The 25,803-nt window shown below is 37.1% G+C and overlaps 1 protein-coding gene across 4 annotated transcripts in view; it reads left to right on the forward strand.

The window, feature by feature from the left end:
- PPP3CA (protein phosphatase 3 catalytic subunit alpha) overlaps positions 1-25,803 on the forward strand; it is a 295,722-nt gene that overhangs the window by 195,905 nt on the left and 74,014 nt on the right. For all 4 annotated transcript variants that reach the window (XM_067736859.1, XM_067736861.1, XM_067736860.1 and 1 more), the window contains exon 3: positions 22,433-22,557. In XM_067736859.1, coding sequence (XP_067592960.1) covers positions 22,433-22,557 — 125 coding nt within the window. The remainder of the gene's footprint in view (positions 1-22,432; positions 22,558-25,803) is intronic.

Consider the following 25,803-nt stretch of genomic DNA (forward strand, 5'->3'; position numbering starts at 1 on the left):
AAGATTCAAGACAAGTGAGAGTGCAGAGGGGAATGCTTTTGTTATAGTAATGGTTACCATTTATATACATTAACTGTATGTCAGATAGCGTGCATGGTGATTAAGCATAGTATCATGCAATAAGCCAATGAGTAGATGTCTCATCCCCATTTGAGAGATAAGAACCCTGAAGTCCATTGGGGTTTAGTTACTTGTCCCAAAGTTACGCATGTAATGGCAGTAAAGATAAGATTCCAATCAGGTCTAATCAGTGCTAAAGCTCACACACTTGACTGCAATGCCAACTTCATCTCAAAGGGATTTCCTAGAGGCGAGGCTGGAGAGGAGAGGGAGAACCAGATTGTATTGAGAAGAAAGGATATGGCGGTGCCATGATAGGAAATTTGTATTTTGTCATTTAGGCAAAAGGCAACCATTGATTATTTCTGCCCAGAGGTGTGACATGGTGAAAGCAATGCTGTAAGAAGATTAGTAAGATCTCAACTTTACAGAAGTGGAAATATAATTGCTCACTTACTAACAGTCTGTTTTATATAACACAGAATAATGGAGACAAAGTCCTTGCTGGTTTTGAGTTCTTCGTTTTGTTTTGTGGGAGGTTGTTTTTTCTTTTTCTTCGAGGACTGACAGCTGTGAGTTATAATGAGCTTCCCAAATTTATCCATGCCTACTCTCAGCCCATGGAGAGTAGTAAATTGCTCTCGTTCTCATGACATATTTAGATCAGGAGAAGAAGTAGGGAGAGGGGGGTGGCACTGCATCAACTAATTAAAACTAATGTGGGATGATGAGCCTCCAAAAAGAAAAAGATCAGCAACGATGAAAAGAAAAAATAGCGCACAGGCAGGCACCTCAACCAGAGACAGTGGTGACCCAGCTCTCCCCTGGGGCTTCAGCCTACCCCTGCTCTGGGGAGACCTAGCCTTCGGTTTGGTTCACTGGAAAGAGGAGTGTGACATTGGCATTGAGGTGGCTGGTCCACAGAGAGCTGTGGAGATGACATACCTGGGAGAGTGCAGACACGTCTCTGTGTGTCTCACAGCAGCTGGCCAGGATGCCTGGGAACTACGAACCATTCCTCAGCCTCAGGGACAAACAGCTTTGTGATTCCTTATTTCATGTGTTCTTTTATTTGCATCTCAAGGCCTGATAGTCACATCCCCATTCCTCTCCGTATCTTGCCTTTTTAATTGCTTTAGGATGAAAGAATCATAGGTTCAAAAAGTAATTTAGCAGTCTTCTCCTCTAGATAATACTAGAAAATCCCCTGTGTAATATGCCTGCCAGCCTCTACTCCATTAAGCAAACATTTATTGAGTCCTTCTTTTATGTAGATACAGGGGTACATATTAAGACAGACACTTAACTTACAATTGAGGAAAACTGCAGTAGAGTAATCAAACAATACCATATTTCACCAATTCGAAAATGAACTCTTTTCATATTCTAACCTCTCTGAAATTTGCCTGGGTCTCTCAATCACTAGTCAAACAATAGTCATGCTATAGTTGTCATTGCCTGCTCAGGTATGGGCTTGGTCGAAGCTGTTCATATTGTTGCCTCTGAGTTAGGTGCATTGTTGGAACTGCATGTGTTGAGTTTAATCGCTATTTACAAACCGTCTTCAAAAATATTATTTGACATTGAAACTAAATGTTATCATGTAGAAAGGCACAGAAACAGGACAATGAGGTCCAATAATTAGAGATGAAAATATTCACTATTGGAAGACCGTTTGCAATTTCCTGTTTTCCCACAAAGCCAAAACCATATGCTTTATGGGACCTGAGAAATAAAGCTTACCGCAATCTGCTGAAGCCCATTAAATTTTCTTACCAACACAGGAGCAGAAGATTGCCTATCATACACCCATCAAGACAGTCCAGCAACAAATCCTGGTTATAGTACTCCTTTAAAAACACTGCATTATGAATGCAGCCACTTTTGATAACATACATGATGATATTTGGTGAAAAAACATCGATGACTCTGATGTGAAAAATGCTTCTGATGAGTCAAACTAAATGGGAGGAGGATTTAGGAATATATGAATCAATATTTCTCTTATAAAGTATAAAACAATGATTTTAAGTCATAAGAAAAGATTTCATTTTTTGTTTGATTTAGTAATACACAAAATAATTGGTGTTTCTTATAATCAGTGATATCTTAAGGTCATTGAAATATCTTAGTGACAATCACAGTGCAATATACTTTTTAATCATCAGACAGCCCTGCAAGGTGAGATATTATTCTTTTGGTTTTGCAGATGAGGTGACTAGCTCAATGTCTTAGAAAACTGGTACAGACGGTCCTCAACTCACAACGATGATTTTTTGACTTTACAGTGGTGTGAAAGTGATACGTATTTAGTAGAAACCATACTTCCAGTTTTGAAATTTGATCTTTTCCTGAGCTACCAATACGTATGCTCCTTTCCTCCTGATTCTCAACAGCGGCAGTGGACCATGGCTCCTAGTCAGCCACCTAATCACAAGCGTAAACAACAGATCCAGTAACCATCATTCTGTACCCAGACAACCATTCTGTGTTTTCCCTTCTAGTACCATACTCAGTAAATTACATGAGATACTCAACACTTTAGTACACAGCAGGCTTTGTGTTAGAAAATTTGCCCAACTGTAAGCTGATGTAAGTGTTCTCAGTGCATTTAAGGTGGGTGAGGCTAAACTCTGATGTTTGGCCGGTTAGGTGTATTAAATGCATTTTCAGCTGACCTTATTTTCGACTTATGATGGGTTTATCAGGACACAACCCTGTCAAAGTTGAGGAAGGCCTGTAGTGGTTGGGAAACTGATAGTTGGTTAATGGTAGCTGCCACTTAAACCAGAGTTCAAGGGACTTCCCTGGCGGTCCAGTGGTTAAGACCTCGCCTTCCAATGCAGGGGGTGCTGGTTTGATTCCCAGTCGGGGAGCTAAGATCCCACATGCCTCGCAGCCAAGAAACCCAAACAGAAAACAGAAGCAATATTGTAACAAATTCAATAAAGACTTTAAAAATGATCCACATCAAAAACATCTTTTAAAAAACCAGAGTTCAAGCTGTTTACCCGGAGTAAGTTGCCCCAAGTGAAGAGGATCCTTAATCAAAAAGAAGAAAATTAAAGGGAGGACACAGGGATATGATGAATTAACAGTAGCAACTTGGTGCTTCACTCTTGGCTTAAATATTTCTAGGGTGGGTGAGCACATCATACAACACCACCAGTGACTCCATTCTGAATGCTTTTCTTGTTAGAAATGAATCTTTTTTTTTTAATTGGACAAATAGGCTTCCTTTTAATTTTCACTCATTCACCTTTATTCCGCCCTCCAAAAAAACAGAAAAAATAAACCAGATGTTTCATCCATAAAAGCCTCTCAGATACTTGGGAACCGTTATCATGTTGCCATCTATTTTGTTTCCTGGACCAAATTACCCCTGTTTTTCTTATAAAATATGTTTTCAAGGCCCAAAATAAATGTTTCTCATATTCCCTTCGGATATTCTATTTTGTTGCCGTGTGTTTAAAAATACGGAGTTCAGAGTGAACTTTTGCCTTAGGAGTTTCAGCATAGACACCACACACGTTGAGTCTGCAGTCAACTAAACACTTCCAGGACCTTTTCAAGGTAATAGATATGAACCCAGGCTCACCTTTTCCTGAATTTTTTAAGAAGGATGTTTGTGTCATCTCTCAGGGCACATAACCCAACTCTTACTAGGACAGGGCAGACTGGAAGAGTTTGCGACCTTGGCATCTGCATGTGGAAGATGGTTCACCATGAAGATTCAGATGCTCGTGGTGGCAAGAAGTCACAGCGACGTAGCAGAGGTGTGACAGCTGGCATGAAGAGGCATCCTGCGTAGCTCAGGCCCCACAGTGAGACTGTCTGCGTCTGAACTTCAGCTCTGCTGCTTACCAGCTTGGGCAGGTTGCTTAACCTTTCTCAACTCGCCATCTGGAAAATGATGGTTAATAATTATACCCACCTTCTGTGATTATTTGAGGATTAATTGAACTTAAGCATATAAAATGCTTAGAAATATTTCACATATTTTAAGAACTCACAATACTCTTGTGTGTGTGTGTGTGAGAGAGAGAGAGAGAACTCAAATAGTTGAGTTATAAATCTAGTGTATTGGTTTCCAAGGGCTGCCATAACAAAGTTCCACTGAAACGATAGAAATTTGTCTCACAGTTCTAGAGGTTAGAAGTCTGAAATCAGGGTGTTGGTAGGGCCGTGTTCCCTGTGAAATCTCTCGGAGAGGGTCCTTCCCTGCCTCTTCCAGCTTCTGGTAGCCCCAGGCTTTCCTTGGCTTGTGGCAGCATGACTCCTATCTCTGCCTCTGTCTTTGCATGGCCTTTGTGTCTCCGTCCAAATTGTCCTCTTCTTATAAGGACACCAAGTCATATTGTATTAGGGCCCACCCCAATGGAGTATGACCTCATATTAACCTGGTGACATCTGCAAAAACCCTATTTCCAAAGAAAGTTAACATTCATAGGTACCAAGGGTTAGAACATCAACATAATTTTGAGGGGACAGAATTCAGCTCATTATATCTAGTAACAGAGAAGTTCAAAACAGAAAAACTGGATACCCCAGAAGCAAGAAGAGGACAGCAGTGGGGGGAGGGGTGGGATGGGAGATATAAGAACAGGTGATGTTTTGAGATTTAAGCAGTGAATAGGTACTAGAGGTTTCTATGAATAAATAATACAGCCCAAATTAAACCTCTGGGCTAAGATAAGGGAAAATAAGATTTCAGTTCTCCCTGGGGGCAAATTTGGACCCACATCCTAGAGGGCCTGCAATTCTGAACTGGGTACCAAGGTGTAAGCTGTAAACCCAAAGTTGGCACTGAGGATCCAATTTACTCATGGAGGTGCCTCTCCTCAAACATGGAATAAATAACATCTTGACAACTTGCAGGTGTTAATACAGTTTTAACAGCCTTCATAAAAGCAGCATTGTTGATTTTGACTGCCTGGCCAATTTCCAACCTACATAGTTAGATTTTGCTTATGTAAGTTGCGTCTGAAGTCTCCTAGGGAAGAGTTATGTTTTTATTTTCTGGTTGAAATACTTAACTAAGAATTTGCTCTGTATCGCCATTAGGCATTGTCTGCTCTTGAGAGCTTTACTGGTGGGTGAGTATGAGTTTGTTAGGTTTGTAAAATGTTTAAGGATTCTATGAATAAAAGCTGCATCATAAGTAGAGGTTTATTTTAATTGCCTGTGTGTCTGTACCATCATTATTTCCAGAGTAACCAGTCTTGATTTCCCAAATAGAGGATTCTGACTGCAAGTAAGAAGCAATATGGCTGAAATATTAAGAAATATTAAGAAACTCATCTCTTTTGTATCTTAGTCAAAAAGTCTTTTGTAAATACCATATTAATGACAACTGTGGAAAGAGAAATATGGAAAGTGTGCTTAACGTAGAATTTTCTAATCCTTACAGGAATTTGCATCAACGAAGATTAGATCATCCCCTAAGTGGGTTTTTATATAGTTGTTTCATTTCCAGTTTTCCATGCCTTTCTAACACTTGATCTTTGTATGAAGACTGCTGCCATCTTCAGAGACATGAGTCATGGTACTTAAAATGTTTTCACCATATTTTAGACATCATAGGATACAGCAGGAGAAGAGTCGAGTCTTGGCATTCACAGTTTTCACATTCTAAGACTTGACCTTTCTCAATGGTTCGTTACATGTATTAATTTAGCTTATGCACTAGGCTAACAGACCTCTCAGCATCTGAATTTCATTTCAGCTTTTTTCTCTTATTAAGTATTGTGTGTGTGTTTAGTTGTATATCTGTGTATGTGTGTGTGTGTCTAGTATGTGTGTATATTTTCTATGAAAAAAGATCTCTATAAAAAGACAGTCAGTGCCATTGGAAGTAAGAAGTGATGAGGTGATGACTTATAGCCAGGAAAAAAAAGACTTTAGATAAAGAATAGAATGCCATATTTTTTAGGGATTTGGGTCTGTACTATAAATGAATCCATCAAAATTTCTGTGCAGATACTAGACAAAGTGAACATTAAACTGTTTCACTGAGTTTTCCAGCTCTTGCCAACATTGCTCAAATGAGAACTTAAAACTCTAGCAAAGGCGCTAGAATGCCCACTGAAATGATCTTTGAGTTAAAAGTAGAAGAATTTCCATCTTTTTTTTTGTGCAGAAATCCCGTTTGTGGTTGCCTGGAATATTTTTTCCATTCCCATTCTTTTTGATGATAGACTTTGCCCCCTTCCCATCAGTAAGTACGAGGGGGCACATGAGCTAGGACTGGCCAGTCAGCGTTCGCTGCACACAATGCTTGATTCATGAGTGAGCAGGGGACCTGCGAGGGGCCAGTCAGTTACTCCAGGGCTCAGTTTTTCTGGAATTGGTGGATCCATCTCTTAAGTCAGCGTGCTGGCAGGATGCTATTGGAGGATACTTGGAGTAAGTCCTAACTTCAGTAGCAGAAAATAAGACCAATGTGGAGAGGGAAGCTGATAGGAGAGTGAAAGTTAGGGAGGCTTTGTTTAAGCCCAGATTCATTTGTGCCTGAAGTCAGTGCTTATATTTTACTGTATCTCATGGGAGAATAATATGTTTAGTAATGTTTGTGGATTAGAGGATTTTCCAAGATATTGGGAGCAGATCCTTCATGTGGCTTAAAGGTTCTGTGGTATCTTACACCCTGCCACCTGTGTGCTGACAAGCATTTAGACTTTATTTCTGTCTTTGAAGTTTTGAAGTATTCTAATTCTGTGTTTTTAAGACATGTCGAAACTCTGTTTCATTTTAAATACATTGTATTTACAAACACTGGAAAGTATTGTGTGCATCAATTAATTATTCAGAAACCTGTGAATATTTACTTACTTTAATAATGAATGCCAGTTAAGGGGCTTTATACATGATGGAAACTCAAAAGCATGGAAATAAAAACATGCTACTTAACACCAAAATAGTCATTTCTATATAATTTCTTCATACGTAGTTTCTGTTTTAAATATTTCTGCAGTTATTTTTTTCTGATTCAGTCATGTTGTGGGAAAAGAGGTGAATAAGAAAGCAGTATCTCCCTGCTTGCACTTTGCATCTAAAGTTGGGACCATCAGCTACCCAGTACCTAGCATTAAATAAAAGAAGGTAAATTTTAATATAAGATATACAGAACTCTTTATCCAGACTCATGCTAGTGATACTTTACTTTGAAATATTATTGTAGTCACTTATGGGGGCGGGGGGCAGCTTCGATCAAGTGAATCTAAAAAGAGCTATCATAGAGAAAAGGAACTTACCTTGAGTTACTAACCTGTGTCAGTTACTACATTATCAGATCTCACCTTCATAATCACTGTGCAAGGTGGCTGCTACTGTCCTTATTCTACACATTAGGAACTTGAGCCTTAGAGAGGTGGAGTGACTTACTAGAGGTAAGATAGAATATCTCTTGCCCAAACGGCTCCTCTTTGGATGAAGTTCAAACTTCCTGACTTGGATGACAAAACCCTTTTTCTCTGAACCTTGTTAATCTCTACAGCTTCATCACTTTTCATTCCTTACCTAGACTCCAGGTAAACAGACCGCCTTTCACTTTCTAAAATTTGCCGCAAGTCGTTTTTTCTGCCGTGACCCCTATTACCTGCTCCTGTCCCCACCATCCTATGACTAAGTCCTCTTCATTCTCCAGGTTTCAGCTTATGTAGTGCATCCTCTAGGAAACTTCCCCAAGTCCATCATGCCCATTGCCTCATTCATAAATTCATTCAGCAGATATTTATTGAGGACCCCCTTTGTACCAGGCACTGTCTTAGGCACTAGGAATATAACAGGGAGCAAAGAAGAAAGAGATCTCTTCCTTTATGGCTTTTACTCTAGTATTGTTACTTATTTAGTTCAGTATCCTTCATTAGATACACGAGAGCTTTGATTATATCTAAGTTGTTCTATTACATTCTTAGGGTCTAACACAATGGGATATTGTAGAAATGCTGCAGGCTTTGATGTTTATCGAATCAGGGCACAAATGAATGACTTTACTTATTATTTCATTTATAATGGTTCAGGTAGAAGTATAAGAATGTTCTATTTGGCCCCTTTTATCTTTTCACACTTCCACCATTATCATAGCAGACCTCATTGTCTTGTGATTGTATTATTGCAGTGAACCTCTAATTGGAATCAACCTTGCTTTCAGTTTTTCCACACCACTGAACTTTACATACAGCTGCCAGATTTATCTTCTTATATTAGTGGGATCATTCTCCTTCAGACATCTCATACTGAAATCCAAGGCCCTTCATAATCTCATGACACATTTCTACTCGAATTTCTCTCCTGCTGTTTCACATGCACCTTCTTATCAATCCAAATTGTTTTGCGATCCAGTTAGTCTCGTTCATTTGCACCTTCCTACCTAAAGATCTCTTTCTCTTTTTTTTTTTTTTTTTTTTTTTTTGCGGTACGCGGGCCTCTCACTGCTGTGGCCCCTTTCCCGTTGCGGAGCACAGGCTCCGGACGTGCAGGCCCAGCAGCCATGGCTCACGGGCCCAGCTGCTCCGCGGCACGTGGGGCCCTCCCGGACCGGGGCACGAACCCGCGTCCCGAACCCGCGTCTGCATCGGCAGGCAGACTCTCAACCACTGCGCCACCAGGGAAGCCCGATCTCTTTCTCTTATTCTCCGTTTATTAACAATTTTATCAACACTGCAAGTCACTTTCCTTCAATTAAGTCTTCTTTGATAATCTCAGCCGATCTTCATTTCCATAACTTCTGACTTTCTGTAAGACTTCTGTCTATATCAGTAGTATTCATAAACAAGTTTCAAGCAGCAGAATCTCCCCTGGGGGTACCCCACCCCAGCGCGCGCGCGCGCACACACACACACACACACACACACACACACACACACAGAGAGAGAGAGAGAGAAAGAAAAAACCCTACATGAAACTCCAAGGGATAAAAACAATAAAAGTAGAGCTTATTGTAGTAATGACCGCAACACTCCTCATGTATCCTTCAGCTCTGCAGAACACATTTGAAGCCAATGTGTGACCTCAGCCACCCTGGTCTTTGCGTGGTCTTCCTCTTCGCAAGGCAAAGGTCAGAGTGGTCAGGATGACTTATCTCTGCTAAGAGGAAAATTACTTATTCATGAAACAGAAGGAAAGGATCATATTTGCCATGCCTGCCTCGGCAAACATTTTCAAGCCCCATGTTTTTGGCTTCTAACCACTTCCTAGGAAACATCCATAAGACACAGAGATTTTATCCCTATCTGGTACCTACTCATATGTGTAAGTCTTATATCCCAAGTATACTTTATATTTCATGAGGGAATTAATTGTGTTTATATTCCTTTAGTATAAAATCATATATTATTCTTTATTTCATATTTGTATGAGCTTGTCTTCCCACCAGTTTGAAAGAATAATGACTGATTTGTAATTCACCATAACACCTAACACATCGGAGATACTTATTAACTACCTGCTGGTTAAGACTGCATAAAATATCCTCGTTTTTGAAGTTAGCTGTTGTTTGCAATTATAGACAGTTTTGTCCCATCTGAAATGTGAACTCTCTGTATAAAGCACCAAATCATCCCAGGAGAAATCAAGTGTTCTTTTGTAAAATGTAGTTGAATTTGTGATGTGACTAATAGCAAAGACATTTCATATTTTAAAAGCCTCTGTATTAAGAACCTTAAAATTTTTTGTTTAAAATGCATTAATAAGGAATATAGAAGACGGAAAGAGTTCTGGAAATTTAATGAAGTAGGTCTATAAGGAAATGAAACCTGAAGTTATGTGATTTTATAAAACAAACTTTTTTCTAGTAAAAGTCACCTAGTTAGTAATTCACCAAACACATTATGAACATGTTTTTCGGTTTTTTTATATTTTGTGAAGGGAAAGAAAAAGGTTGATTGATAATCCTGATTGGTCTTTTTAGCAATTCAAATATATAACAACATTCATCATTTCTAATTGATGAAAATTAAACTAAATCTGAAATTATAATTACTAATGAATCACAAGTTATGATGAGTTATCAGCAGCTATTTTCTGTTTTCCAAACACCTGCATTAATTTGCCATGATGTCTCAGTTTATATGCCATATATAACATGTTAGGAAAACATGATTTTTGCATAATTTAATTAGTTATGTGTCAAATGCTAAAGAAACAAGAAACATGAGACATGATTCAGGCTCAAACTGGTGACAAGCACATATGTAAATGTACAGAATATACAAAGAAGTGATGGATGCTATGGTTTCAATCAATTTAGGTAACTGTGACCCATATTTATACTCACAAAGATTAACAGAATTGATAGTTTGTATCACTGTGGAAATCAATCAGCCCCATAAGAGAAGTCTTCAGTTGAGTGAATATTAGTTCTGACATAGAAATTTGTGATAACCTAGTACAAGTTTTTAAAAATTTTAATTGATTCCCCATTTGAATACATAAAACAATCTCTTACCCTTTCTTAATGAATTTGAAATTTCAAAATAAAAGTATCATTACTAAAGGTAAATGTGAAGTATTTATAATTTGACTTTTATTTTTAGAAAAACTGTATATGTTCTTCCCTCTGTTAAGAATTTGACAGGTGGTAAACAGGCAATGAAATGATTTTCCTGGATGGGAGACCTAAGTCTTAAACCCATACTTCTTGACCATGAGTCAGTGCTCAGATGTTTCAGGATGGAGAGGGAAATACTCAGATGTCAGGAAGCCAGTACTTTTTCATGCCATTTTGTATATGTATGTCTTCTCAAGTGTGCTCTAAAGTTCTTGAGACCAAGTTCCATGCCTTCCATTTCTTCACTGTCTCAGTATAATTAAACACAAGTAAAAAGTACTCAGCCTTTGATGCTGTTTATTTATCATTTTAATACAGCGCTTTTAGTAAATATTTCATATTTCAATGTTTTATTCACTTTTTCCCAGATATTCTGGAATATCTGCTTAATGAAAGGTAGACAAGGAAATGATAGATAGAGGAAAACTAGGCAGAATTAAGAAACAGGCTTATTGCCTTGGTCAGAATCATGTTCCCGGAAATATTTTTTCTTAACTAATTTTCAAATCAATGTGTTCTAACATGTCTGTGTGGTTCATGTATTTTTAATAATCACTCAATTAAGAATTAAAATCCCATTTCCAAATATGCCCCATATAACAAATAAACATACATTTTTATTTTGTTTTGTTTTTTTAACATCTTTATTGTAGTATAATTGCTTTACAATGGTGTGTTAGTTTCTGCTTTATAACAAAGTGAATCAGCTATACATATACATATGTCCCCATATCTCTTCCCTCTTGCGTCTCCCTCCCTCCCACCCTCCCTATCCCACCCCTCTAGGTGGTCACAAAGCACCGAGCTGATCTCCCTGTGCTATGCGGCTGCTTCCCACTAGCTATCTACCTTACGTTTGGTAGTGTATATATGTCCATGCCACTCTCTCAGTTTGTCCCAGCTTACCCTTCCCCCTCCCCATATGCTCAAGTCCATTCTCTAGTAGGTCTGTGTCTTTATTCTCGTCTTACTCCTAGGTTCTTAATGACCTTTTTTTTTTTCTTAGATTCCATATATATGAGTTAGCATAGGGTATTTGTTTTTCTCTTTCCGACTTACTTCACTCCGTATGACAGACTCTAGGTCCATCCACCTCACTACAGTTAACTCAATTTCGTTTCTTTTTATGGCTGAGTAATATTCCATTGTATATATGTGCCACATCTTCTTTATCCATTCATCTGTTGATGGACACTTAGGTTGCTTCCGTGTCCTGGCTATTGTAAATAGAGCTGCAATGAAATTAGAACACTCCCTAACACCATACACAAAAATAAACGCAAAATGAATTAAAGACCTAAATGTAAGGCCAGACACCATCAAACTCTTAGAGGAAAACATAGGGAGAGCACTCTATGACATAAATCACAGCAAGATCCTTTTTGACCCTCCTCCTAGAGAAATGGAAATAAAAACAAAAATAAACAAATGGGACCTAATGAAACTTAAAAGCTTTTGCACAGCAAAGGAAACCATAAACAAGACCAAAAGACAACCCTCAGAATGGGAGAAAATATTTGCAAATGAAGCAACTGACAAAGGATTAATCTCCAAAATTTACAAGCAGCTCATGCAGCTCAATATCAAAAAAACAAACAACCCAATCCAAAAATGGGCAGAAGACCTAAATAGACATTTCTCCAAAGAAGATATATAGATTGCCTACAGACACATGAAAGAATGCTCAACATCATTAATCATTAGAGAAATGCAAATCAAAACTGCAATGATATATCATCTCACACCAGTCAGAATGGCCATCATCAAAAAATCTACAAACAATAAATGCTGGAGAGGGTGCACCATTGGTGGGAATATAAATTGATACAGCCACTATGGAGAACAGTATGGATGTTCCTTAAAAAACTAAAAATAGAATACTATACGACCCAGCAATCCCACTACTGGGCATATACCCTGAGAAAACCATAATTCAAAAAGAGTCATGTACCAAAATAAACATATGTTTTTACTGATGAAATGGTAGCACATAATCTGTCCTTCTTTCCATCAGGTCATTTAAGTATTATCGGTTAGGAATAGCACTTATTAGCCTTGTTTACTTAGTAGTAGACATAAATAGAGCTGACTACTTGAAAGTCAGTGGTAAGTAAAAACCCTTTTACGAATATCCCCACTGCCTGTAATTGCCAAATTAGTGATGAATAAGTGGACTTTCGAATTAAATATCATTAGTTGCTTTCCTTGAGTTTTAAAAATATTAAAAACAAAATAATCTTTTAAATCGTCAAAATTTGACGAGTATCATGACAAGAATAAGAGATGACTCACTTTTTTCCTACTCAGAAGATTTTTCTTAACCGAGTTTTCCAGAAATCTAAGAAGAGTAGTTTTTTTGAAAATCCATTTGGTGAAATACCTTACATTTCTTCTATTTACCGTGTCACTTTCAGCTTTTAAAACATTACTACCATTACACAGCCAAGGAACAGAGTGGTCTTGTAAATGAGCTCTGCTACAAAAGAAAATGAGGCTAACTGGAAACTCATCATGGTGCTGTTACTGGCTGAAAGATGGGTAATATCACTAAAGCCATTTGGAGATATTTCCACTCTTAAAAAATGGAAATTGTGGAACATGAGGCCCAGTCTATTTGATTTCAGGCTTAACAGCTTTCAACATATGATAGCATACATTTGGATAAGAAGTGGAAGAAAATAGAACGACTTTTTGTATGTTTTATTTATGGCTACATTGACTACAGGTACTGCAATCATCTGTCTAAATCTGGCAAAGATGTTTCTTAGGTAGACAACCTCTGGAATAGTGGCCACATCTGCCATTTCACTTTGTGTTAGTGCATTCTGTGTGCCACAGCGTGCTGAGCCTTTTTTTCCCCCTTATATTATTTCATTTAATTTTTAAAAACATTTTAAAACGGTTTATTATAAAGCCCCTTATAGATGAGCCATCTGAGGCCTCCTACACAGATTAAGTTTTTTGTCCTAGTTACACAAGTAGCGATTTATAGGGCAAGGTAGTCAAAGCCTAAAGAATTGCAGTAAAAAAGAATAGAGTGTGACTGTGTGAGGAGGAGATTGGGAAAAGCATATTAGAAGAGCCCATGCTTTCTTGAGATGGTCAAGCTGATTCAGGGAGAATTAATGAGAAAATGATTAACTAAAAAGCCACAGCTTACTGATTAAGGTCAGTTAGGAGGAATACACATACAAAGCAAAAACTCACAGACAGCAGTTATGAAACTGAGCAGTTTAGCTTCATAGACTGTGTTCTCAACCATTACACGCTACTGCCTCTCACCCAGGAAGAAATAACATGTCCAGGAAAAAGCCAGAATTGAAAGTATACTGTGGCCACAGTTCCCAGACAATTAAAAAAACAAAACAAAACATAAAACACCCCTCCAGAAATACCAGTTTGGAAGACCTAAGATGGGAATGCTAAGGCATAGATCTATAACCCCTAGGTCTGATTACCATAGTGAGAGCCCAGTTTTTAGGGTCCTGGAGGGAGTTCATAGGATCTGAAACCTGGCATCAGTATTTCAAAAAGTGAAGGGAACGATCTCTCGTTTATTAATAAATATATATAAGTACATAAGATATCAAGTTTATTTATATTTGGCTGAAATTATATCATCTCATAGTTCATCCAGTACTCTTTATTGTCTGGTGATGACAATCAAGGGTTTAGTGAACTACATAATGTAAGTAAATCACATATCAAATAACTGATAGTTTCCAAGACTGATCAAACTTGGACATATGAACATAATGATGACCAAATTTAAATAACGCTATAAGTATTGTACATATTTACTTATTATTTACTACTGTCACTGCCATGACTGTGACTTAAAATAATTCCATAATGTTATTATGAATCTTTAACAGTTAGGCATTTTGTTAAAATCTGGATTGGTGCTGAAATGGAAAAATAGTGATAATAGATGGAACAAATACATTCTTATTCAATAGATTAAGTTCTTCCAGTAAACAAAATAAGAAAAATCTTGATAGTGAGAAAACTCATCTTTAAGATAAGAAATAAATATGTGTTTCAATCATTGATTTTTCTGCTGATGGGGATAAACAGTGGATTTCCCATGGTGCTGTGTATGCTTGGTCCTTCTATAAAACAGTTTAAAAATACAGACTCTTCTAGTTTCTTTCCATGTAATTATAAACTGAGTTATAAACTGAGATTTAGGGGATTCATGAAGTATTCATATTTAGTACTGGATTGTTGTGATTTTATTATCTATTGTAATCTACAGTATATCCCATTCTTGTTTTTTCAATTGTCCTGTTACAGTTCTCATTAACGCTGGCTAACAGTTTATCTTTGTAAAAAAGCATCATAAATATAAAGAAAATGTTTGAAATTATTGCTGTTAATCTACACTGGTGCTGTTATTGTTTTGTATTTAATTTCATTACTGACATTTCAAGGATTTTAAAAGAAAAATATAGTTTTTAGGAAATTTTAATTATAGACTTTTCATTATCATTTTATACTATCAAGCCCTGGTTAAGAATTCATATTTTGTATTTTATAAAGTACCTAATACATATTTAACATTTGAAAAGCAATATTCATTATGGGGAAAATATTAATTATTTTGCAGTATACCTCTTTGATGAATTAGACCCCTGTTATTTTTTTCTTGGTTAGTTTATTTTACAGTTGATGAAGATCTCTAGATGTATAGTGAATGCTGTAATGAAACTCACTTTTATCTCAGTAATTGCCTGATTTCAGAAGTTTGCACATTCTGCTAATGAATCACACATATTCGGGCAGGCTGGTTTGTACTTGAACTTATCATCCACTAAAGTTACATAAGCCTGGATGGTCTACAGGGGGAAACAGATACGTACTTGTGGTACCCACTGTGTTTAACATCTAACAAAACCTCTAAATGCAAGATCGTTCTCTGCAAAATTGCAGATTTTGGAAAAGAAGAAGGTGTAGCAGATAGAGGATTCAAAAACCAAACCAGTAAATTAATAGGTTAATCTCCTCATGCTGAGAATTAGACATAATATTAGTTCCTTAACATTAGAACTTTTATTGTCTTGGAAAAATGTGTCTATTATGGAAAAAAAATTGGGTTGCAGTAAATGAAGTTGAGAGGAGAGTGGAATTCTAATGGTGAAAATTGCTCAGCAATTCAGTAATGTCTTCTCTAAGAGAAAAATTACAACCTGTTAGTTTCATGTGAACTGGAAAAACGTGTAGAGGTAGTTATTCTACTTCATGCACATCTTCCACGATGATAAAAGCCAGTATTTTGGAGGAACTAAAAGATCTTTATAGAAAAATAAACAGTGAGTCAAGAATTAAAAGCTCTTGACTTCTAAATCATAATACTGATGCAATTTTGAAATGCCAGTCCATGAAAAATCTATTTTCACCTGCAATGTATTATTTCACTGATTTGTTGTTGTTGTTTTCTGTAAGCATTCTTTAAACTGGAATTCTATGACATTATAAAAATTTTGCTTAGTGTCAGTACAAAGTTGACCCAATGATTTTCTTTGGATTTCCTTTAATATAGGCAAGTAAACAGGGCCAAATGCATAAGTCTGAGCATTAGCTCAAAGCTATTCTAAGTAGTTTTATATGAAAGTATGTATTTTTATCTTACGTTTCTTTATGTTTTCCACTCTGGATGGCAGCTGTAGCAGAGTTCTTTTCAAGCTATCAATTGTGTAGCAATTATACTGGGACCTCATCCTAATATGTTCAGTGCATTCTACTGTTTACATTTTCTAATGTAGCGATTTAGTTGCCAATGTAGATTTAGAAAACAATGGAATTCTTTGAAAAAATAATTAACTTATAATATGAGTATACTTATTTGCAGAATCACTAAATTGATTTAGACATGCATACTTGATTACACATATAATGTACGCAGGGTTGTTGTTTTGAGCACCTTTTCAACAGAGAGTTAGCAGTACTTCTGTTAGTCTGGAGATGCAAGGCCTAGGCTTGGTCCTGGTTGTGCTTATCTTTCTAACTTGTCCTCTATCCTTGAGATTATTTTCTCAAGGGTCTGTTTGTCCTCAATATGCTGGCCATTATCTGCTCTCCTGAGCAGTGTGCCAGTTCTAGGGACTCTTAGACTCGCCCTGTGACTGATTCGTTGTCTAGTTTGTAGATCCCAAGAGCTTTCTCAGCTAACTACAAAGAGCCCCTTGTTCCTGCCCCAGCTGTTTATTGCATTTCTCTTTAGCACTACTTTGCTGTAATCTACAGTGAGTAAAGTCTTGACCTTGTTTAATGACTCCCTAACTGCTGCACTGACCACTAATCTCCAAATACTTCCTCCTTTGTGGTAGGTGGCTTTACACACACATACACACACACATTTAAATTAATGTTTATATTTATATATACTTTAACCTCCTAAGTCTGTGATTTCAAAGTTTAATAACTAGCTCTCTAGCAATGATATGAGAAATAAAAGCTATTTCCTTCCCTAAAAAACAAAGACAAAGGCTTTCTGTATGTTTTCTAGTTCCCCCTTTAAAATTCTGTACTCCTCTTCAGAAGCCTTAGATCAAAAGTTACTGAGACATTCTTGTGTGAGAATCATTTCCAGTAAACTTTTATTTACTGTGGGTCAAGAGTTACTGGGGGAGGGAAGCGATATTAAAAGGCAATTACTCAAAAGTAATTGTTTGCTTAGGTATTACTTAGTAGTTGGTTATTTAGGCATAACTTATGTATTTCCTGATAATAGACGAGAATGAAGAAATAAATGTGTAAGCATTGCAGGATGTTGATCCCTCTTGCACCATTTGGTTGTACTGAGGATGTTAGAACAGCCAGGTTCAAAACCACTTAGTCACCTGACTTAGAGAAGGGACCGAGGAGAAGATAATGGCAACCTTACCACCTTCTCAACAAATAGATTCAACTGCTCAGTGTACCTGGTAGTTCTTACTTGTCCAGTATAAAAACAAGTGGAGGACTGCATCAGGTTGCTAATGGCTGAGGGTAGCAGTGGTCCAGAGAAAAACCCGTATGCTTTCTTTTGTTATCTTTGATGTGTTCATTTCATTAAATGCCATAACTATACATCTGTGATGGAAATATATACAATTCTGGTAATAATCTATTGAAGATATATATATTCTTGAATGTTCAGCCAGATGGATGGATATTTCATAGAGACTAGCTTTTACTGCCTGTACTGTGTTCCTATGTTTTTGGTGCTTTTTCAGTATCGTAGTTCTCTTAGAGCTAGCCCCTAGTTGAGTTGCTGCCTGCCAGCAGTGTTTCGTTGGAAATGAGAAGCAAATAATGGGAAGCTAGGGGAATATGGGAAGCAGGAGTGTTTGGTGAAGAATGAGCTTGCCTGGAAGGTAGAATAGAACTTGTCAAAGCCTGGCTGTTCTAGAAGTGCTGTTAAAGCCAATGACATTGAAGATGAAAGGACCTAGCCTCGTGGGGAATTAGAGGCTGTGAGCAGCCAAGCAGATGGTTTGCCTCATTAGCTGACATTTGTTGTACTTTACTTCTCTTTGGACACCAGTGTGTTAGGTACCCAAGAGAATGGAAGGTGCGGGCCACGGCATTACAAAGAAGGAAGGTTACCTGGCTATACTTTTCACTTATCACGTGGAAGTACCCTTCCCTCTATGTGATGCCCTGGCCCTACCCTCCATCCTCTTGGGTACCTAAGTGTGGATATACCTCAGCATGGAGATCACTTTCTTCCTGATGTTGGATATTAAAATAGTAAATGTTCCCAAATATTAGGACTTTGGGATAAATCCTTTATCTGAAATCTGCAATGCACAAGGCCTGAGCAACAGCCACATTCAAATGCACAAGTAAATTTGCTCTCTGTCGTCACCTTTGTTAGATTCACTCCTCTATCCTAGACTCTATCAAACAATCACTTCAATATTATCCTTGCACATAATAGGAAATCCCGATCTCACACCAACCTGGAATTAGCATCGAACGAAGTTGCCTTTCCAGTGTGTATCTCCCCCACATGTGAACCCTGTGAGGGGGACTGCCCAAGCGTGCAGAATGAGGGCTGAGTGTGCCGAGACAGAGGGTCAAAAGCCTAGGTCTGTTTAGTCTTACTCTCTGGATAAGAGTCATCGAAGAGCTTGTTATAAATCTGCATCTCTGGAGATTCTGATTCAGGACCCAAGAATCTGTAGTTTCAAAAGTTCCCCAAGTGGTACTGATGTAGAACCAGGTAAAGAAACTACCATAAACTGTGTGGAGTTCCCACATTCTCCCCCAGTCTTGCCGCACACTAATTCGAAAGTTGTGACTTAAAGGCTTAAAACAGGCACCATCTCAGACCAGTCGAAGACCTTCAGCTTCCACCAAAGCAAACTCCAACTATTGTCCAACTCTGTCAATCCCAAGGGCCCCTCAAAACCTTGACTTCTTAGTTAATGGATTTCCAAATTCAGCACAGCACAGGCCCAGTGGAAGAATCCTAGGGTAGCACGTTTCTCATGTACCTTTTGGGTGGTAGGCGCTATTCTCCACCTGGTCAGTGAACCAAACTGACGGCTTCACACAGGCTATAGTCCTCGTGTAGGTTATGTTCCAATGGGAAGAATCAGGGAAGAAACAGGCATGCAAATTAATCAGCTAGATCATTCCTGAGAGTAATAAGTGGATGAAGAAAGTAAAACAAGTTAATGGGAAGAAGAATAATTTTAGAGAGAGGTAGCTCCTTTATCAAAAGACCTCCTTAACACTACTGACATGTAGCTGAGACCTATTGGATGAAAAGGAGTCAGCCTGTGAATATACAAGAAAGAAACATGGCTTATTTGAGACAGAGAAGCCTGGCATCTAGTGAACAAGAAGGGCAATAGGATGATGACTAGATAGATAGATAGATAGGTAGATGATTGTTTTTTAAAGTTAAATAGCTTTAACTTAAACTGACCTGGGAAATCCTTAAATCTCTAATAAAAATATCTCAATTTTTCGGGTGTATTTTATTTGAACTACTGTTTTCTTTCATTGGGCTTTGCATATTTTTTATGATTGTATGTGCAAGTTGCTTTCCTTCGCTGGACATTGTCATAAGAGGTCCTTACTGTAAAAGTATGATTTGAATTCTGTGGCTGTTCTAAAGTAAAGTCAGTGATGATGTGGCCATCATACAAGTAACTGAATTTCAGGGTATTTTGTTTTCCATGCCTACACCCATTTTGACTAGGGGACCTTTTAATAATAGCCTAAAAATATGATTATTAGACTTGCTACTATAATACAAATTCCAAATAATGTTTGAATCCTCCATCCTACCCCATCACCTGGCTTCATGTTTTCCCTGAGCCTTACCCCTTACCCCATAATTGACCCTCTGATAGGATCCTATCCCTCTGATAGGATTCAGGATAGAGAGAGGGACAGTGGCAAGGAAGTGTCTTGGTCACAGGTGTTCACATTTGATGGCTGCATCAGTTCAGCTGAAACAAAGCCCTGCTTCATACTTTCTTTCCCTGAAGTTCCTTCCTTCAACTTCTGAACTTAATGGAGGGCATGTAAAGAAAGGCTTGGTTTCCAGCCAAACCTTTTTTGTTTGTAATTTCTGGTTTGAAACATAACATGACAGGTGTAAAAATGCCTGCCATTTGAGAGAAACCTGTGATAAGTAAGCCATACCAACTGTAATTTCAAGGGATAAATCAGTGGAAGATGAATTATCTTATTACTTATTAACTAATAAGTTTATTCTTGCCTTCTTAAAAATTTAGTAATACAAGATATGCTAATTCAGTCTTCTAAATGGATTTATTATTAGTCCATTTAAGTTTTAAGAATTGTTTTATTATCTACTTATTTTTAGTTGTATTATTATTATTAATATCAGTTTTCACAGCTCTAAATGCAGCATGCAAGTCTCCCCAGAGTGGGCACTGGCATCTGTACCCGGCAGTGTTTGAACCACGACACTTGTTGCTCTTTATTTCTTTCCCTTTGGTTAAAATACAGTATATGACGTGTCTCTCACAAACCAAATTCCTCATTAGGCCAGGATAAGGACCCGTTTGCAAAGTACTCAACTGTAAGAATAAAAACGATTATTTGTAAACAATTTTCTAGTATGATATTATTTCAGAAGTGGAAGAATATGTTTCTGGCATTTGTACTGTGTATCTCTTGCTCATGAGAGGGAAGAAGCTATGGGATTGGAATTTGCAGAAAGAATGCCTTAGCAGTTATAGCTCCTTGTAATTTACATCTGTTTTGATAGGTTCTAAGCTTTTTGAGTGCAGGTATTCTAAAATAGAGTCCACCTGTACCTGTTTCAGGCTTATAGAACTCTGGGTCCTTACTAGCTGTTCCTTGATGGTAAGAATGGGGATTTATAGGACATTTTTATTCACCCATTGTTTTATAGTTTTTTCATCAATGAACTTCTTTGACTCATTTTTCTTTCTATCAGCTTTCATCAGATAAAGGAATGAGGTTTAAAACATTTCAGCTTACTTGTGATTACAGCATAAGAATGTGTTAAGATAGCATCCTTTGGCCTCTTGATTTCCTATTCACTGATAACATTCATTCTATGAACCTCTTAGCATTAAAGAAACAGCCACATCACGTTCATCATTCAAGCATAAAATTGTCTTAAAGTAGTAAATATATACACATGTATAAACCATATAAATGTCAAAGATATTATAACATGATGGTTGACAGCAAAATCTTTGAATTAGACAAATCTGAACTGAAACTCGGTATCGTTCTTTTTTTTTTTCAGTTCAGTTCAGTTGTATCATTCTTTTTTTTTTTTTTTTTTTTTTTTGCGGTACGCGGGCTTCTCACTGTTGTGGCCTCTCCCGTTGTGGAGCACAGGCTCAGCGGCCATGGCTCACGGGCCCAGCCGCTCTGCGGCATGTGGGATCTTCCCGGACCGGGGCACGAACCCGTGTCCCCTGCATCGGCAGGCGGACTCTCAACCACTGCGCCACCAGGGAAGCCCATATCATTCATTTTTAACAGTGATCTCGCCTAGCCACATAACCATAATGGAGATAATATTTGTTTTTTTTAGGGCTTTGAAAGTAGTAAATGAAATAGTAAGTACTGAATAAGGGGTTTTAAAAAAAGAGAGACTACATAGCTTTTTGAAGAATTTTGGTTTAAAAGAGAAGGTGAGAAAGTTAAGAAATGTCAATTACCAGTCATTATTTATACAGTTTTACAGGATTTTTTTCATTTCACAATTTAAAATAAAATTTGACATTTGATACCAGGGTACATCTTACAAAAGTGCTCTTTTATAATATAAATTTAAATTAAATTGGAGTTTTTTCCTTTCTCAGTGGTACATAAAATAATGATGTGTTTTATAATTGATGGCATTTTAGAGTCAGTGAAATACAGTTTTTATAACGGGTATCAACATTTCCTTTTCTTCAGGAGTCAATAACATGTAGTAGATTTAGACTCAGTATATAGATTACGTCAAATTTCTGAACCTCTCTTTGACTAATCTGCAAAAGGAAATCCTATCCCATGACTATAAACTGTGTAGAAATCTCTTAGCAGAGTGTTTGGTGCAGAATTGTTAAATGTACAACAATAATAGCCATTATTGTTATTATTATCTTTATTTTTCCAGTTAATCTGTGAATTAGTAGAACTGGATGCAAAAGCCAGGTCTGCCACCAATTAAGTTTGGAATTTCTGTCTCACTTTCCTGTTTTACAAAAGAACGTTTTGGCTAAGATGACCTCTAAATTCCTTCTGGTTCTAAAATTTTGTAATTTTACTGTCTAATTCAGAGTCTTAACAAAATGTAACCATCAGATGAATTTTCTTTGTTTCTTTCAGTTTGCGGGGACATCCATGGACAATTCTTTGACTTGATGAAGCTCTTTGAAGTGGGCGGATCTCCTGCCAACACTCGCTACCTCTTCTTAGGGGACTATGTAGACAGAGGGTACTTCAGTATCGAAGTAAGTCTGCATCATTTCTTCTTAGATGCTCAGTAATGGATCAACAATATCTTAGCAAAATAAAGTGGTATATGTATTGCCTTAAGGAAATCCCTAGTCTTTAACAATGAACTTTAATACACATAAATGTGTGGGAAATTCCATATCCTATTTTCCGTTGATTCTCATATGCTTTTTATTGCATAGAAATGCCAAGGAAATGGCTCATAGTAAGATTTTGCCTTTCATACTTTTTATAGATTTGCAACTTTGCAAAACTTGCATGATATTTGACATTAGATAATTCTGTCTCCTGTTGAGACAATGAATCAAATTTGATTAAATAAGCAGGAATGTGTTTGCCTGGTTATGTCTCATAATTATGAGACAATAAGTTATTTTTGTAAATTGATAGTCAAGTGCATGTGTCTGCATTTGTGTGTATGAGTCTGTATGAGTACACTGACAGCTGCTATATCTTGTCTTTTTTGGCACCTGTCATCTAATAGGGTAATTTGTCAAAATCATTAGTTAAAACAAAACAGATAACCTTTGAGTAGAGGTTCTTCCTCAGCCTCCCAACTGCATCTGCTTCAGGTAAGTAGAAGTTACGTTCAGAATAAAGACAAGGCTCTTGTTTCATTCAGATGTTTTCTCTTTCAGGTGCTTAACATGGTGTTTCATACATAGAAATGACTCATTAAATATTTATTAAAAGAAATAGTTTGAAATAAGAATAAGTTTTAAAGAATCAGAGCTCATGCTATAGTAGCTGACATCATATGTGCTCTTGGAAATAATGTGTTAAAAAGGAAAACAGTTATTCTTAATTAAAGAGAGAAATCAAATTTACTGAAGTCTCACACCAATGTCATACATTCATAACAATCATTTATTAAAGAGATTCTAGGTTTTTAAATTTTCATCATAATATTTCATTTATTATAGGAATATTTAATGTTGAAAAACATGTCACTCCTAAATGGCTTTTGTTTTTAAACTATTATACTAACTTTTGGAGGGGGGGTTATTCAATTCACCTCCCATCATTGACTATGCATATATGTATATATATATATATGTCCCACCAATATATTAATCACATTTAAGGATCTCATTTAAAGATCACATATTTCTTAATCATTCATGGTGGTAAGGGAGGGAGGGGTGGTGTTGGTATATAAGTCCAAAAAGAGGAGTACATTTAGGTATTTCTTCAATGTATATGTACTGTAATTAGGAGAATTTAAAGGAATATACATCCTTGCTCTCTAGAAACCTAAATCTGTGTAGGAAAATATAACTGTAAAAAGCTTTATAGAATAAGAAGCCTAGAACAGATGGTTCCAGGATTCAATTATTATTTGAACTGATTATTAAAATCTTGGGATAAAAAAGGTACAGAAAATAATTACCATTGGAATATAGATGTTTGGGAGAATATCGAGGGCATATATGGCTGGGGTTAGAAACAAAAAACAAGTAAGATTTAACTAGGAGGGAAACTGAAGTGAGAAAAGTACAGAGGAAGAAATTAGCAAACCTCATAAACTTCATTCATGGGTTAACTTGACCAACATGGCAGAGAAGTGTGACTGAGTACAAATTTTGTAAGACCTTTGTATCACATTAGGGCTAGTATCTGCCAAGAGTAAAGGGAAAAAAAACCCAAACAAACATAATGGTGGTTTGAACAGGATAGAAGTTTATTTCTCTCTCTAGTAAAAGCTGATAGATGGGCGGACCCTGGCTCGTGTGACCCCGCCTGGTGCCAGGGCCCAGGGCCTCTGCCTTATTGATCTGATGTGCGTGGCCTCGTTACAAAGTCAACCTCATGACCTAAGACTGCTACACCAGCTTCATCCCTCATATTCCCACATTACATGCAGCTAGAAGGAAAAGAAGGAAGAAAAGGGTATGTCCTCTCATTTAAGGATGTTTCCCATAAGTGGCACTGTTACTTCCCGTGGGCCAGAATTGGTTTACCTTGCGGTATATGATTTCCGTGTGTAGCCAGATTTGAGAAAGACTGCTATAAACAGAAAACAGTAATGGGAGATAAAGAGTTTCTGCTACTTCCTTTAAATTAGGGTCATGTGGAAACTAAGGAAATATTTTTAAAAATGATTTTAGTGACTTAAATTTATCTTATTCATTTAATATTTATATGCTCCTATGGAAGGTTCTGAGGATAAATGAAATCGGTGTTCTACTTTTCTTGAAGCCCACCTTCTAAACAAAGAATGGCAAAGACTCTCCTGTTGGGAGTGATTATATTTTCTTAATCTTACCAGTCTATTTACCTTTGATTTTTTTACGAGAAGAGTTCAGGCTTCTGAATCTCTGGCCTCAAACCTTTTGAAACTTGCCAAACTCTCTCTAATTAGAGCTTTTTAGAACTGTTTCCTTAAAGAAGTTGTGAAGCAGTAATCACTGGTTCCTCAGTAGATTTTTATTTTAGTCTACAATTAATCTAGATTTTTGAACTATGAAAGTTGTGGTAGTTTATATAATATGTCCCTTCTGCAATTCAAGCAAAGAATCAAAGTCTGAAACCAGATGTTGGTGAAATATCGAGTGTGTGTATCATAGGACATTTAAAAGTTCTGAGATGCATATATCAGAGTCCCCATCTTCAAAAACAGCTCTTTAATTCAACTCTAGAAGTCTGGGAGTATAGCCCCGGGGACTTACCACATACACAAAGAAATGACAAAAGTGTGATAGCCTCAGAAGTAAAAATGATCCATTTTGATTAGACTGTGACCTTTGAGGGGTTTGAGAATGGCTCAGTGATATCAGCCTATTTAAAATAGAACTAATATTTATATAAAATATACTTACTGAAGATACTGTGAGGCTTCGTATTGTGGATTAAGGAAGCTGACATTGTTTGCAAGCTGGAAATGGTATTGTTTGCCTAGTATAAATGATCTCATTTATTCCTCACAGCTCTTCAAGGAGCATGTAAATGTCTTTCTTTTCAGCATGCAGAAACCAAGGCTCAGAGAGAGTCACACACATAGTAAATGGCAGTGCCGGGATGCAAAGTCTGTGCTCCTTCCACTACATCCCATGCCTTGGCCATATACTCACTAAACGAACCACCAAAAATGCACACATCAGTGATGCAGGCACTGATACACACTCTTTGTATATAATATATATATTATATTACACATTATATAATGTGTAATATAATATATATAACTCTTTGTATATAATATAATCTGAAGGGCAAAGCATTAAATATAAAATATTCTCTTT

The sequence above is a fragment of the Pseudorca crassidens genome, chromosome 4 (assembly GCF_039906515.1).
Source record: "Pseudorca crassidens isolate mPseCra1 chromosome 4, mPseCra1.hap1, whole genome shotgun sequence".
In the NCBI taxonomy this organism is placed as follows: domain Eukaryota; kingdom Metazoa; phylum Chordata; class Mammalia; order Artiodactyla; family Delphinidae; genus Pseudorca; species Pseudorca crassidens.